At 46.9% G+C, this 13,090-nt stretch overlaps 2 protein-coding genes across 6 annotated transcripts in view; one reads left to right on the forward strand and one right to left on the reverse strand.

Moving 5' to 3' along the window:
• GPR143 (G protein-coupled receptor 143) overlaps positions 1–4,467 on the reverse strand; it is a 30,323-nt gene extending 25,856 nt beyond the window's left edge. Inside the window, exon 1 of one of the 2 annotated variants that reach the window (XM_075095159.1) lies at positions 4,385–4,467. The gene's annotated coding sequence lies outside the window, so the exon portion shown is untranslated. The remainder of the gene's footprint in view (positions 1–4,384) is intronic. The other variant, XM_075095167.1, reaches the window with a different exon arrangement.
• Positions 4,468–4,581: 114 nt separating this feature from the next.
• The window catches only part of SHROOM2 (shroom family member 2), a 124,992-nt gene continuing 116,483 nt past the window's right edge, over positions 4,582–13,090 (forward strand). For all 4 annotated transcript variants that reach the window (XM_075095136.1, XM_075095110.1, XM_075095127.1 and 1 more), the window contains exon 1: positions 4,582–5,126. In XM_075095136.1, coding sequence (XP_074951237.1) covers positions 4,908–5,126 — 219 coding nt within the window. In that variant the 5' untranslated portion in view covers positions 4,582–4,907. The remainder of the gene's footprint in view (positions 5,127–13,090) is intronic.

A 13,090-nucleotide genomic window follows, 5' to 3' on the forward strand; every position in this document is an offset into this window, starting at 1 on the left:
ATTAATTAAGCTTCAAGTATCAAGGTAGGAAGACAGAGTACTGCGGAAGGAGCCCCGTTTACTACAGAAAGCTCTTGTTGTTACAGGGCAGGGACTCACGAACTGAATTTGTGGGAACAATCCCATAATAAAGTTTGAGGACCCATTTTGTGTGGCACAAGGAGGTGTTTGGGTAACTTTTGTGTATCACTGTAAAGTATCTTTGGTAATATTAACGGCACACATCTTTACAGAAAGGAGTACCTCTTATACGACATTGGTAATAGCTGCATCATTCTCTGTCCCGAGTGTGAAAATGTCTGTTACTTCCTTTGATACATTTATGGCTCTCTGATGTATCTTCCCTTGCATTTCTACCTTGTATTGCTAACTTTTGTACACTCAGAGAACATTGGACAAGTGAAACAAGATGTACAGAAGAAAACTGAGGGTTTTGTCACTGAAGTTTTCTTAGAAAAATGGAGTTATCATTGGGTTTCTTGTCACACAAATGAAAAGTAATATTTTAGAATATATTTACTAAATCCTTTGCTCTTTATGACTGTCCAAAACCTTATGAGGGCTGGCAGAAGCTGCAGAAATTCAAGTAATAAAATTATCACAATATTTTAAGAAGAACATGAATACAAGTCTCCAGCTGTGTTCTGAATAAGCTTCAAATCCCACAGAGAGGGAGGATATAAAAGATGTGAAGAGAAATTTGACCAATATGATGAAAGAGAATTCCTGTCTTTCTTTGGCTTGCCAAACTTAAATGTATGAGGAACTTTATACAGTGGTCTCTCAGTTTTCCATTGGTAACATTAAAGGAGAAAAGGCAAATAAAGGTGCCATTCAAAATAAAGAAGTCTGATTTCTGAACTGTCAGCCACAGGTTGAGGATCTGCTTGATGACTGTCAGACCATTGGGCTCTAAGCAAGCATTAGCTAGAAAATTGTTCTTTACTGAGGTCTTTCTTAATCAGGAGCGTGAAAACTTTCAGATATTTTCTTTAAGCACCTGCTTTCCCGAGAGCTACATGCTCACATCTTCCATGGATGTAATTACAGTAGCAGAGTTTGATAGTTTTCACTTGGTTTCCTTAATGTAGATGCCAATTCCTGGTTCTAGATATTCCAGTTTTAAAATCTGTGCTCAGATTTCTTCGCCATTCTTCAATACTGGGTTTATATGACCAAATCAAAAAGCCAGAACAGTAATGTAAATCTTCAATTTCTTACGAACAACAAAAAGTTCAAGATGAAGAAGAGTGAATGTTTGACAGTTGAAAAAGAGGGGATACAAGCCAAGACGACATTTTTGGAAGCACAATTTGCTCTTCTCATGCAAGCTATTTTACTTCCGTTTCATTTCGGTGTGCATGCTAAAGTTCAAATTGTTATTCAGGATCTTTCTTCTATTATCATGCTTACAACAAAAATGCATACTGCAGCTCTTTAAAACTTGCAGCTATAGATTATTGAGTATACGCTGCTGCATAGACAACCTGATATGTGTTACACAAACATAACTGAACACTTTGTCTTAGATTCCAAGAACAGCTGGAGACAGGACATGGAGAAAACTATTTTTATTTCCCTTTACCTGGGCTTTTTTAAAAAATTATTATTATTTGTCTTATAATTAGCACTTGTCTATATGGAAGAAAAGAATTAAAGAAGAAATCTGACTAAGGATCTGCAAGTCATTTGAAACCTTACAAAACATGATGTAATACATAGCTTTGGTATAAGGTTTGGATTTAGCAGGATCCTCTCAGTAAAGCCTTTAACATCGTTTCCCACAGCATTCTCCTAGAGAAGCTGGCTGCTCATGGCTTGGATGGGCATCTGCTTTGATGGGTAAAAAACTGGCTGGATCCAAAGAGTGGTGGTGAATGGAGTCAAATCCAGTTGGTGGCCGGTCACAAGTGGTGTTCCCCAGGGCTCAGTGTTGGGGCCGGTTCTATTTAATATCTCCATTGATGATCTGGATGAGGGAGTTGAGTGCACCCTCAGTAAGTCTGCAGATGACACCCAGCTGGGTGGGAGTGTTGATCTGCTGGAAGGCAGGAAGGCCCTACAGAGGGACCTGGACAGGCTGGATCGATGGGCTGAGGCCAATAGTGTGAGGTTCAACAAGGCCAAATGCTGCATCCTGTGCTTGCATCACAACATCCCCACGCAACGCTACAGGCTTGGGGAAGAGTGGCTAGAGAGCTGCCTGGAGGAAAAGGACCTGGGGGTGTTGGTTGACAGCCAGCTGAACATGAGCCGGCAGTGTGCCCAGGTGGCCAAGAAGGCCAACAGCCTCCTGGCTTGTATCAGGAATTGTGTGGCCAGCAGGAGCAGGGAGGTGATTGTGCCCCTGTACTCGGCACTGGTGAGGCCGCACCTCGAGTACTGTGTTCAGTTTTGGGCCCCTCACTACAGGAAAGACATCGAGTTGCTGGAGTGTGTCCAGAGAAGGGCAACGAAGCTGGTGAAGGGTCTGGAGAACAGGTCTTACAAGGCATGGCTGAGGGAACTGGGGTTGTTTAGTGTGGAGAAAAGGAGGATCCAGGGAGACCTTATCGCTCTTTACAACTACCTGAAAGGAGGTTGTAGAGAGGTGGGGGCTGGCCTCTTCTTCCTATTAACAAGTGATAGGACAAGAGGAAATGGCCTCAAGTTGTGCCAAGGGAGGTTTAGATTGGATGTTAGGAAAAATTTCTTCACTGAAAAGCTTGTCAAGCATTGGAACAGGCTGCCCAGGGAAGTGGTTGAGTCACCATCCCTGGAGGTATTTAAAAGACGTGTAGAGGTGGTGCTTAGGGACATGGTTTAGTGGTGGACTTGGCAGTGATAGGTTAACAGTTGGACTCTATGGTCATAAAGGTCTTTTCCAACCTAAATGATTCTATGAGTCTATGTGTAAGGTGGTGCTGTTTGGGTCCCCCCTCCATGGTTCCTTCTGTCCCTTAATCATAAGGGAACAACAACAATCACCCTCATAAAACATTTTTCTCCTATTTCTGTATGTCCCTCAATCTGCTACTGGGATTGATGACCTCAGATGCTCTCAATCCTGAAACCCAAGTTTTCTTTGGGTATTAGAGAAACGTAGGGTAGGTAATGCTGAAGGTATTATAGAAACAAACTGCTGCCTTTAGATCAAGGCAGGAGAGTTTTCTGAGGAATAAATCAGCTGAACCAGGAATTAAAGGATCAGACTACATAAGCATAATGGCCACTTTCAGAGGCAAAATATGTGAACTGTCACATACATACAAAACCTTGAAATCCCACTGCATATAACCAGGCACCTCCCTGAGGGTATTTGTCACACGTGGAACTGCCCCGAGGTTCACTAGTCTTTCCAAAACAGATTTTCCTGTGTCTTCAATCAAGCAGTACTTCACCTGCTTGGTAGTGAAAAGCAAAGGACGATTGCGTGCTGGTACTCAAGGTACTCCAGGCCAAACCTGGTCCTGATTTAAGCCACTGAAACTTGCTATAAAGTGATACAATTAAGCTGACAGAATAATGCCCAGGAAGAAATAAGCATTTCACCCCCAGCCCCACCAGTTACTCAGTGAAGATATCAGGCAAAACCTGATATCCTGCACTAGGACACATTTGGGATAACCGAAAACCTGCATTTATTTCCCATCTATAAAATAAGATTTATCTGAAGATCAGTGTTTCAAGTCCCATCTCGCGGTCCTCCGCCAAACTTTTTTGACAAGCCCGTGTCTGGGACCGCCCGTGCTGCCGAACCGTTTTCCTTTTTTTTTTCCGCTGTAGGTTTCACCTGCCTTTACCATTGCTCCATCCCGCCGCCAAGCCCGGCCCGACCGGGTTTCTGACGCCGGGGCCGGCGGGAGGAGCCCTCTGGGGGCCGGGGCCTCGCCTCGCCTCACCTCACCTCAGCGCGGCCCGGCTCCGCCTCGCCCCCGGCTGCTGTTAGAGGGTCATGGAGGCAGAGCGCTGCGGGCGAGGCGGGAACGGCCGGCGCGGGGGCCCCTCCTGCCCCACAGGTGGGGAGCGGCCCGTAACGAGCGCCTCCTCTGGCTCCCGCCGCCGCTGCCCCCTGGCTCGCCCTCCATGTTGCCCGGCCTCCTCCCGCCCCGTCGCCCCTCGGCCAGGGGGAAAGAGCCGCCCCTCCTCTCCTGTCCTCTCCGTTCCCCTCGTCCTCCCTTCGCCGGCCGCCTGGCACCGCGAGGGCGGGGCGTCCCCGGCCGGGGGCAGGCCGCAGCCGCCGGCTGTCCTCTTACTCCCCTCACCTCCCCGTCCGCCGCTGCGGGGCCGGAGTGGTGCGGTCACCCCCACCTGCTGGCCGCTTTTGTTCGGGGTCGGGGTGGAAGGAGAGGCGCGGCCGCCCCTGCGTGTGGCCGGCACGGCCCCAGGGTGACTTGACGCTTACCGACCCTCTCGCCGCCGCCTTTGTCTGGCGGCCGGCCCAGGGCTCCACTCCGCTCCCCTCCTCTCTCCTCCTTCTTCTCCTCGCCCTGGGGGGTAGCCCGCTTTTGGGGAGGGGCAAGCGGCTCCCCCGCGGGAGAAGCCCGCAGTACAAAGCGGGTTTCGACCTCTTTTGGGGGCGAGAGGGAGAGAGGCGCCCTGCCCCGCCGCGCTCCTCCCGGCGTCCCGCGTTGCTCGGCGGCGTCTGCCCTGCCGCCAAGTTGCCGCAAGTTGGAGCCGCCCCCCTGCCGGCTTCAGGCCTCGGCGTGAGACAATACCGCGGGCTGAGGAGGAGGAGGAGGAGGCGGCGGCAGGGGGGCGGGAGCAGCTCTCTCCCCGCCGATGGGGCCGGGCCGGAGGGCGCTGCGGGGCGGGTAGGTGGGTCGGCGGGCTGCCGCCGGCTGGCGCGCAGCGGGGAGCGGCCGGCAGAGGCAGGCGAACCCCGGCCGCGACGGAGCGCCGCTGGCGGCGCGGGTCGGGGGCGCTTCATGGAGGACGTGGGGTTGCGGAGCGGGCGGGAGCGGCTGGCCGGCGGCGACCCGCGGCTCGGCGGCGTGCTGGTGGAACCGGGGCCGGTGGTGGTGATGGTGGAGCAACGGGCAGCCGAGGGCTACAAGCTGGTGGAGGTGCTGCTGACCGGCGGGGCCCCCTGGGGCTTCACCCTAAAGGGCGGTCGAGAGCACGGGGAGCCCCTCATCATCACCAAGGTGAGAGGCGCCGGGGGTGGGGACTGGGGCGGTGGGTCCCGCCGGCTCCATCTTGGCGCCCCCGCGGCGGTGACAGCCCTGCGGTGGCGGCGGGCCCGGCCCGGCCGCAGCCCCGGGGCGCACGGCGGCGCTGGCGGCGGCCCCGGCGCAGGTGGCGGCGGGCGGTCCGGCTCCCCGAGGGCGAAGGTCTGAGGGCCCTGCGGCGGGCGGGTGGCTGTGGGTGGTGGGGCAGCGGGCGCATCCGAGCGGCTCCGGGAGCAACAGGTTGTTGGGCGCCGTCAGCCTGGCGGACCCGACCCGCGGCCTTTGGCTGTTGCTGCCCCCCGTTCGAGACCCGGCGCGGTCGGCGGTGACGGGCCGGGGATTCCCCGCTGCGGCCAGCGCTGCCCGGGACCCTGCGCCGGGCCCTTCCCTCCCGGCCTGCCCCCGGCTGCCGGCCCGGGTGGGTGCGGAGGCTGAAACACCCCCGGCTTTCGGGCTGGGTTTCGTCCGGTGCTGCTGCATTTGCAAACTCAAAATAATGAGGGTAACCTTTTGTATCTCCCTCCTTCTTTAAACAAAAGGTCTGGTGGATAGTGACCAAATCCCTGCTCCCCAGGCGCGGGGAGGGGGAGGCTCCTGGGTGTGTATATGCACTTTCTGGCTGCCCCTTTTCTTTTTTTTTCCCCTCATTGCTTTTTCCCTATGTCCTTGTAAGACATGCACCGCCTTTTCTAGAAAAGGTTCTTTTGTCTGGGTGCGTTTTGACTTAAGAACCCCCATCCCCAGTAATTGTTGGGTTTTGCTATTAAGGCAGCTTTCTTGTTGCACAGTGAAAACGCATTAAAATAGATCCATATGTAGTTGTGAGGGAAAAAAATCCGTGTTAGCAGAGCACATGTTGCAAAAGATCTGTAGGAAAGTATATATCTGCTTTGTCTACAGGTCCTGTGGATCCTGCCTGTGCCCATTTTAAAAGTTCACAGAGTGTCAGAGGTCAACAGGTCCTGTTTTATCCACAGCAGAAATTCTTCTAATCTTATTTTTCAGTTGGTTTCATTGTGAGTAGTCCAGTTGGTTCCCTTCTCCTACCCTTGAAACAACTGCATTGTGTACTTGCCAAGTTGGGACTTCTGAAACCATCTTCTAGGTCTCTTCTCTACTGCTGTCTTTCAAGGAAAACAGTCAGTGTCAGCAGATGTGTATGTTGAAGAATGACTGCATGTCTGTTCTCTTCCCAGTGCCGTGAATTACAGAATATCAGACCTAGGAGCTTTTGAGGAAAGGAGAAAAGAGCTACTTACTATGTATGTACTAGCTATCAAGTGCCAAATCAAATAATTCCACATTTCTGGTAACGGCTACTAAGTGCTACATCTAAAGACTGATCAGTGATACTTATTCATAATGTTACTTAGGTATTGAGTAACAGGCTTAAGTATTTGTGGCATGAGGATGTGGCTCTGGTATGTGCAGAGAAATGTCTGAGGATGGGAACCTTGTAAACTGGGTCTTGTTGCAAAGGAATAATGAATTGGAACCACAGCATTGATGCTTCCCAAAACTGTGCTGCTGTGTGGAAGAGAAATCTGGGTCCATTGGTGCTGACCTAGGAAGAAGAGATGACCTGGATCCTTGGGTTTAAATTTCAGGGTATATTTTCATTTGCTGTTGTTGGATGCAAGTGTATAGTTTTGAAACCAGGGACTGGAGATCATGTCTCCGGTGTCCCCAGGACTCCAACCCTTTAGCTGCAAAATCTTCCTCTTGGTTTGGCCCACCCATCTTGGTGTTGGGTTTTGGTTTTTTTCTGTACTGCTTCTAGTGGTGGGAAAGCTATTGGGAGGAGTAATTTAATACCGGGTGGTTAAAACAGTCACTCCTTGCAGCAGGAGGTGTAAAGATTGTCTCTCCTCAGCTGAAGAGGGCCCTGAACTTGAGTTGTCCACTTCCTGAGTGTGTGTGTGGATCACCGGGCTGCCATGGAAGAGAGGATGCTGCTTCACCTGCGTTTCTCCCCCTGTGGCGTGTGCCAGCCATCCCTTCTTGGGTAGGCTGCTGGCTGGGCAGTGGGGGATCCGAGAAAACCCACTGGACCAAATCCTTCAGGATACCTATGTATGTGGAAAAACTCCTGAGTTTGTGGATTCAAACTGTGCTTAAGTGCGAGCTGGCTGTGGAGCTCTGCCTGTCTCACTCTAGTCCAGGGTAGCTCTGAGGAAGTTAGGGTCGATGATGCAAAGTGGCACAGGAGAGGAATGTGACAAGGTGTGAATGGAGTCTCAGATAGCAGCTACTTAAGGAGGATTTCTAAAATTCTACCTGACTCCTTGCTTACCACCATGTTGAAAGCAAGGTCAGCCTTTGAAGGCATTTGCACCTTTTTGTAAATGTTGGGAAGTCTGTGGTGTAAATATCTCCTGCTTTCCTTAGCATGTATGGGACAACTACCATAACTGGCTGAAAAATAGCACCAGAAAATACGGTAATTGAAAAATTAGCAAGTGTAATTTAATTTTGCAGCACTTTCTGTTTAGCATGCCTCTTGGGTGTTAGTTTCTCTGGTTGTGTGGCAATTTCACTTGCTGACAGAAAGGAAATTTTTTGTAAGAGATCTCATAGGGGGAGTCTAGAGCAAGAAGAGCTGCAAACACTATTTGGGAATTTATTAGCTGGAAATCTAGTCTATTAAACCAAGAGTGTCCTTTGATCCACCAAACTACCAATAATCAAGGAGGGGAAGGCATGTGAAAGAGGAGAAAAAGTGTCCCCTTTCAGCAGGGGGATAAGCGTGTGCTCAGCCGCTGGAATGTCGGGAGGGAAAGGGCTTTGCCCAGGGAGAGGTCAGCCCGCAGTCACGCTGTTGGTGCCCAGCAGTGGGCCCTGTTCTCGTGGGGTGAGGAGGCTTCCTTGTTTCATGATAGAGTTTCTTTCTGTAACTGAAATAAGACTTGGACGAATAGTCCTGAACCAGGGAGGTAGAATATCAAGTTCACCTGCCAGGCGCAAGCCTTCTTATTTATTTATTTATTTTCCTTGGCCTTTTTGTTGTTGCTGCAGTAGGCAGAGAGAAAAATGGTGCATGATATAGCTTGCTCAATCTTTAAACATAGCTGGTCTTCTAAAACTTGCCCCACCCAGGTACAAGTGGCGTTGCTAACATTTAAGAAAAAAAGTCTTTTAGTGTTGTTGTTGTGTGGCTTACTGTTATTTTTATAATGTCCCTTTAAAAAAAAAAACCTGTACATGTTTTCTGATCTCTGCATGTGTGTATGATAACATTCCAAAAAAATTGCCCAAAGGCAGCTTGTTCTTGCCTAATTTGACATCTTGAAAGAAAGGGCTTGCTTTTTATAGCAACGTGTATTTCAGCAGAAGGTGAAATGACAAGTTTAATTAGAAGTCTCACAAACCTCACTTTATTTTTTCCTCTTTTTAAAGAAACAAAGTAAATGCTGAAAAGGAAGATCTTGCTGGAAATAATGAAAACGACCAGTCAAGATACTCAAGTGTGAATCTTGTGAAAATTTCCCATAGCTGCATTATCTTGATTACTTTTACTTTAAAATGGCTCTTATCTGAGGTGCACAACTTGTCCTGTCAGTCACAGCATTGATTGTGGGTGATGGATGGAAAGGCATTTCACTTGCTGTACTAACAATATCCTTAGGAACTCTGAAGTTGTTCTGCAGTCAATGTTATCCTTACTACCTTAATAAATATGAAAACATTACAGTTTATGCATTTTAAGAAAGATTGGTGTATCATTTTATTAAATAAATTCCTCTTTAGTATCAGCTTTACCAGGGCCTACAGACATACCTCCTCAAGCTATGATCTCATTGCAGGATAATCAAGGCTGGGCTTGGCTGGTATTTCGGCAAGATTTCCAAGTGAAACCTGGACTATTGCAAGAAGTTGTGTTGTTGATTTAGTAGATAGAGTTCTTGCCTCCTGAAAAAGTGCTGAATTTGTGCCCCAGCTAGAGGTGGTGTCTTTTAAGAAGCAGCAGGATCAGACAGACTCCAAACCTTTGTTTATTTCTTTTTATTCCATTGCGCTTTCCTAATGTGCTCCTGTCTATAATTAGGTGTGAATTGTAATTTGTTTAACTTAATAATTATTTAAATTGTATAAAGGAATGCTTCTCTATTAATTGGCTGCAGGACTTCTCCATGTGACTTCTACTGAAATAATAAATTGATAGTAAGTGAAGTGATTACTGTTTTCATTTAAATAATTCTTTATCCTTTGGCCTTAAGGATATAACTAAAAGCAATTACTTGCATTGCCACACTACAACGATATTTAGAGGGGAAAAAGAAAAGCTTTAATGGTGCTGTATACGAATGAATAAAAAAAAAAGACACTTTCAAACATACATACCAGTTGCCTCCCTCAAGTTAGGTGTTTGAGGGGAGCTGCATTGCTCGTAGACATTAACAATTCTTAAACTTGGCTGTGAAGCTTGATGTCCAGACAACCAGCATTTAGTGGTAATCCTGAGAAATTACTGAGCACTTCAATGTAAATGCGGTCATTTGTGTAAACAGCTGATCTGTGAGTTATTAGGAGCCATTGTACTGTGGCTGAGAAGGGGAGTTCTAATCTAGGTCTCTGTATCCTGACAAATTTCATTTGTTTCCTTCAGTTCTAGAAAGATAATACATGAAGGAGTAGTCATTGTATTTGGGTTTTTTTTTAATCCATATTCTCTTGGTCATCAAAAACAACACACAAAATTACCGAGCTGTACGGGCCATAATTTGAACAAGTATCTTAACCAGCAATTTTAAAAGAATGTATCAAACCACATTCTGTATTACTTTTGAAACCTTTTTTCAGCCTCTTACCTTATAAGAGGGAGTTATTGTTTGGGAAAGATTGGTCTGAGTTAGACCTTTTCTTTGTACTGTAAAACTTGATAGTTGAGAAGTTTTAGGAAATGTTTATATATTAGAATGAATGTTTTAGGATAAAATAGTATCATGTAGCTATTTATCTTTTTTCCTTGTCACATATGTTAGAAGCTGGGGTTTTTCAGTGCTATAGGAACTGTTTTGACTGTTTTGAAAACCTTTGTATCTGGTTGCTGGATCCCAGGTCTCCATCGTTGGAAGGGAGGAGTTGGTTTGCTTTGATGCGAGAAGATATTATTGCTTTTTCCTTTGATTGATGAAGGGGATGCTCTCAACTTTAACACTTAAATGGAGGCTGAATGAGCTCTCTATTATGACTGTTAACTTACTGGCAGAATGGAGCCCACCACACTCCTATGTGGTGTAAATGGTCTAACTGTGGAAGTCCGAAGCCTGAGAGTTTGTTGTTTTTTTTGTCGGGGCATTAACAACTGAAATGTCACCAGTATTGGAAATTGCATTTTAAAGCTATCTTGAATATTGCTGCAGGTGGTCTACAAACCGTGTAGGGAGTTGAAATAAGAGGATGGGTTAAAAGGCTCATGACTCAAAGTTTCGAGTCAGTTGAGTTACGTGCCTAGAAACTAAGAGTTCAAGAGTGCAATTGAAGAAATGGGGTGTTTGTGCTTGCAGTCCTGAAGCTGCAGTTTTCCTTTGTGCATTTCACACTACATTTCAGGACAAAAATCTTCCTGAGAAGGAGTCAGAATGCTGTGTTTAAAACCAGAGCTAAGAAACTTCCTCACAACCAGCAAACTTTTAACTTTTGGAAATACTGGTTGCTTCCAAATTGCTTGTTTTTAATCTCCTCTGCATTTCCCCCTTCTACTTAGCTACATGGGCAAAAACTGTCAAATCTATCATGATTTTTCAGTTTAAACCAAAATACAAACAGAAACATTCATGTATGTGGAATCTGGCATAGGAATTGGTGTGTTTTGTGGGAATAGTTACAGCAATAGGAGTTAGACAGCGGGATTGCCTATTTGAATGTTTATTAATTTGGTCTATTTAAAGGACGTCTTAAACTTCTTTTGTTGTTAGTGTTTGTTGCTACTTTTCAGTATGAATTTTTGATGCTACCATAGGCATTAGCATAAAAAGAATAGATCAGCAAGAGACCTATAGTTATTGCTCGCTGTTGTCAGAGGATTGCCAGTAATGCCATTTATTACCTAGTTATCCATCATGCTTGTGGTTTTGGGTTGTTTTTTTTTTCCAAGAGGAAAAACCACTGTGGGCTTGTGTAGTGTTTATGCATATGCTACATATGATTTACTCAATGGACTGTATATATTTTTTCCTGTGGAACTTGATTCATTGTGTGTTTTCCTGCTTAATGAATATTTAAAGTATGGGAGTGTGGAAAGAACAAGGTAAATGGGAAATGAAACCTGGTCATGAATAGATTAAACAACTGTTTAGTAGTATCCAAGCGAATATTACATCACATATATCAGCTTTTTTTCTTTTCTGGAGGAAAACCATTTGTGTTTAGTCTTATGTATTTGTAATCTATATAGAGGCTATCCAGTATGTATATGGATTTAGTTCTGTGGGTCACTTCATTGCAGAAGTTTGAGATAGATCCCAGCCATTAGACAGGCTTTTCTTCGTGCACGGTGTCACTTAAGCATACAGCATGTAAAGTGTCCCAGAAAGGTAAAGTAAAAAATTGTCGCAGTTATGTTGAGACTTCATTCATTTAATCTATGCAAACTTAGAATCATAGAAACAAAGAATGTCCTGAGTTGGAAGGGACCCTCAAGGATCATCAAGTCCATCTCCTGTCCCTGCACAGCACAACCCCAAATTCACACCATATCTCTGAGGGCATTGTCCAAGTGCTTCTTGAAGAGCATCAGGCTTGGCACTGTGACTGCCTCCTTGGGGAGCCTGTTCCAGTGCTCCACCACCCTCTGGGTGAAGAACCTTTTCCTAATGGCCAACCTAAACCTCCCCTGGCACATCTTCCTGCCATTCCCTTGGGTCCTGTCATTGGTTGCCAGAGAGAAGAGATCAGCGCCTGCCCCTCCTCCACCCCTCCTGAGGAAGCTGTAGGCTTGAGGGGTCTACCCTTGACTGAGGTCTTCCGTCAGTCTCCTCCAGGCTGAACAAAAAAGTGACTTTAGCTGCTCCTCATGTGGCCTGCCCTCTAAACCCTTCACCAACTTCGTGGCTGTCCTCTGGACATTCTCTAGTAGCTTTATATCCTTAATGTACTGTGGCGCCCAAAGCTGCACACAGCACTCAAGGTGAGGCCGTACCAGCGCAGAGGAGAGCGGGGCAGTCACCTCCCTCGACTGGCTGCAATGCAGTGCATGATGCACCCCAGGACATGGTTGCTACTCTTGCCTGCCAGGGCACAGTGTTGGCTCATGTTCAGCTTGCCATCGACCAGAACCTCTCCACAGGGCTGCTCTCCAGCCTCTTGTTCCCCAGTCTGTATGTACATCCAGGGTTGCTGTGCCCCAGGTGCAAAATTCAGTATGTGCCCTTGTTAAGCTTCATACAGTTGGTGATTGCCCAGCTCTCCAGCCTGTCCAGATCTCTCTGCACGGCTTCTCTGCCCTTGTGAGTGTCAACAGCTCCTCCCAATTTTGTGTCATCAGCAAATTTAATTAGTATTCCTTCCAGTCCTGCATCCAAGTCATTTACAAAGAAATTAAGGATTACCAGCCCCAAGATGGATCTGTGTGGAACCCGGCTAGTGACTGGCCACCAGCCCAATGTAACCCCATTTACTGTAATCCTTTGAGCCAACCCATCAGCCAATTGCTCACCCACTGTGTTATGTGTTTATCCAGCTGTGTGCTGGGCATTTTGTCCAGGAGGATACTGTGACAGATCATATTGAAAGCTTGACTGAAATCCAGAAGGATTATGACGACTGGCTTTCCTTGGTCCACTAGGTGGGTGATCTTGTCACGGAAGGCAATTAAGTTTGTTAAGCAGGACTTTCCCCTTGTGAACCCGCGCTGGCTGGGACCAATGACTGCATTGTCTTTCAGGTGTTTTTCAATAACTCCCAGAATAATTTTTTCCATAATTTTACCAGGCACAGAA

The sequence above is a fragment of the Phalacrocorax aristotelis genome, chromosome 1 (assembly GCF_949628215.1).
Source record: "Phalacrocorax aristotelis chromosome 1, bGulAri2.1, whole genome shotgun sequence".
Taxonomy (NCBI): Eukaryota; Metazoa; Chordata; class Aves; order Suliformes; family Phalacrocoracidae; genus Phalacrocorax; species Phalacrocorax aristotelis.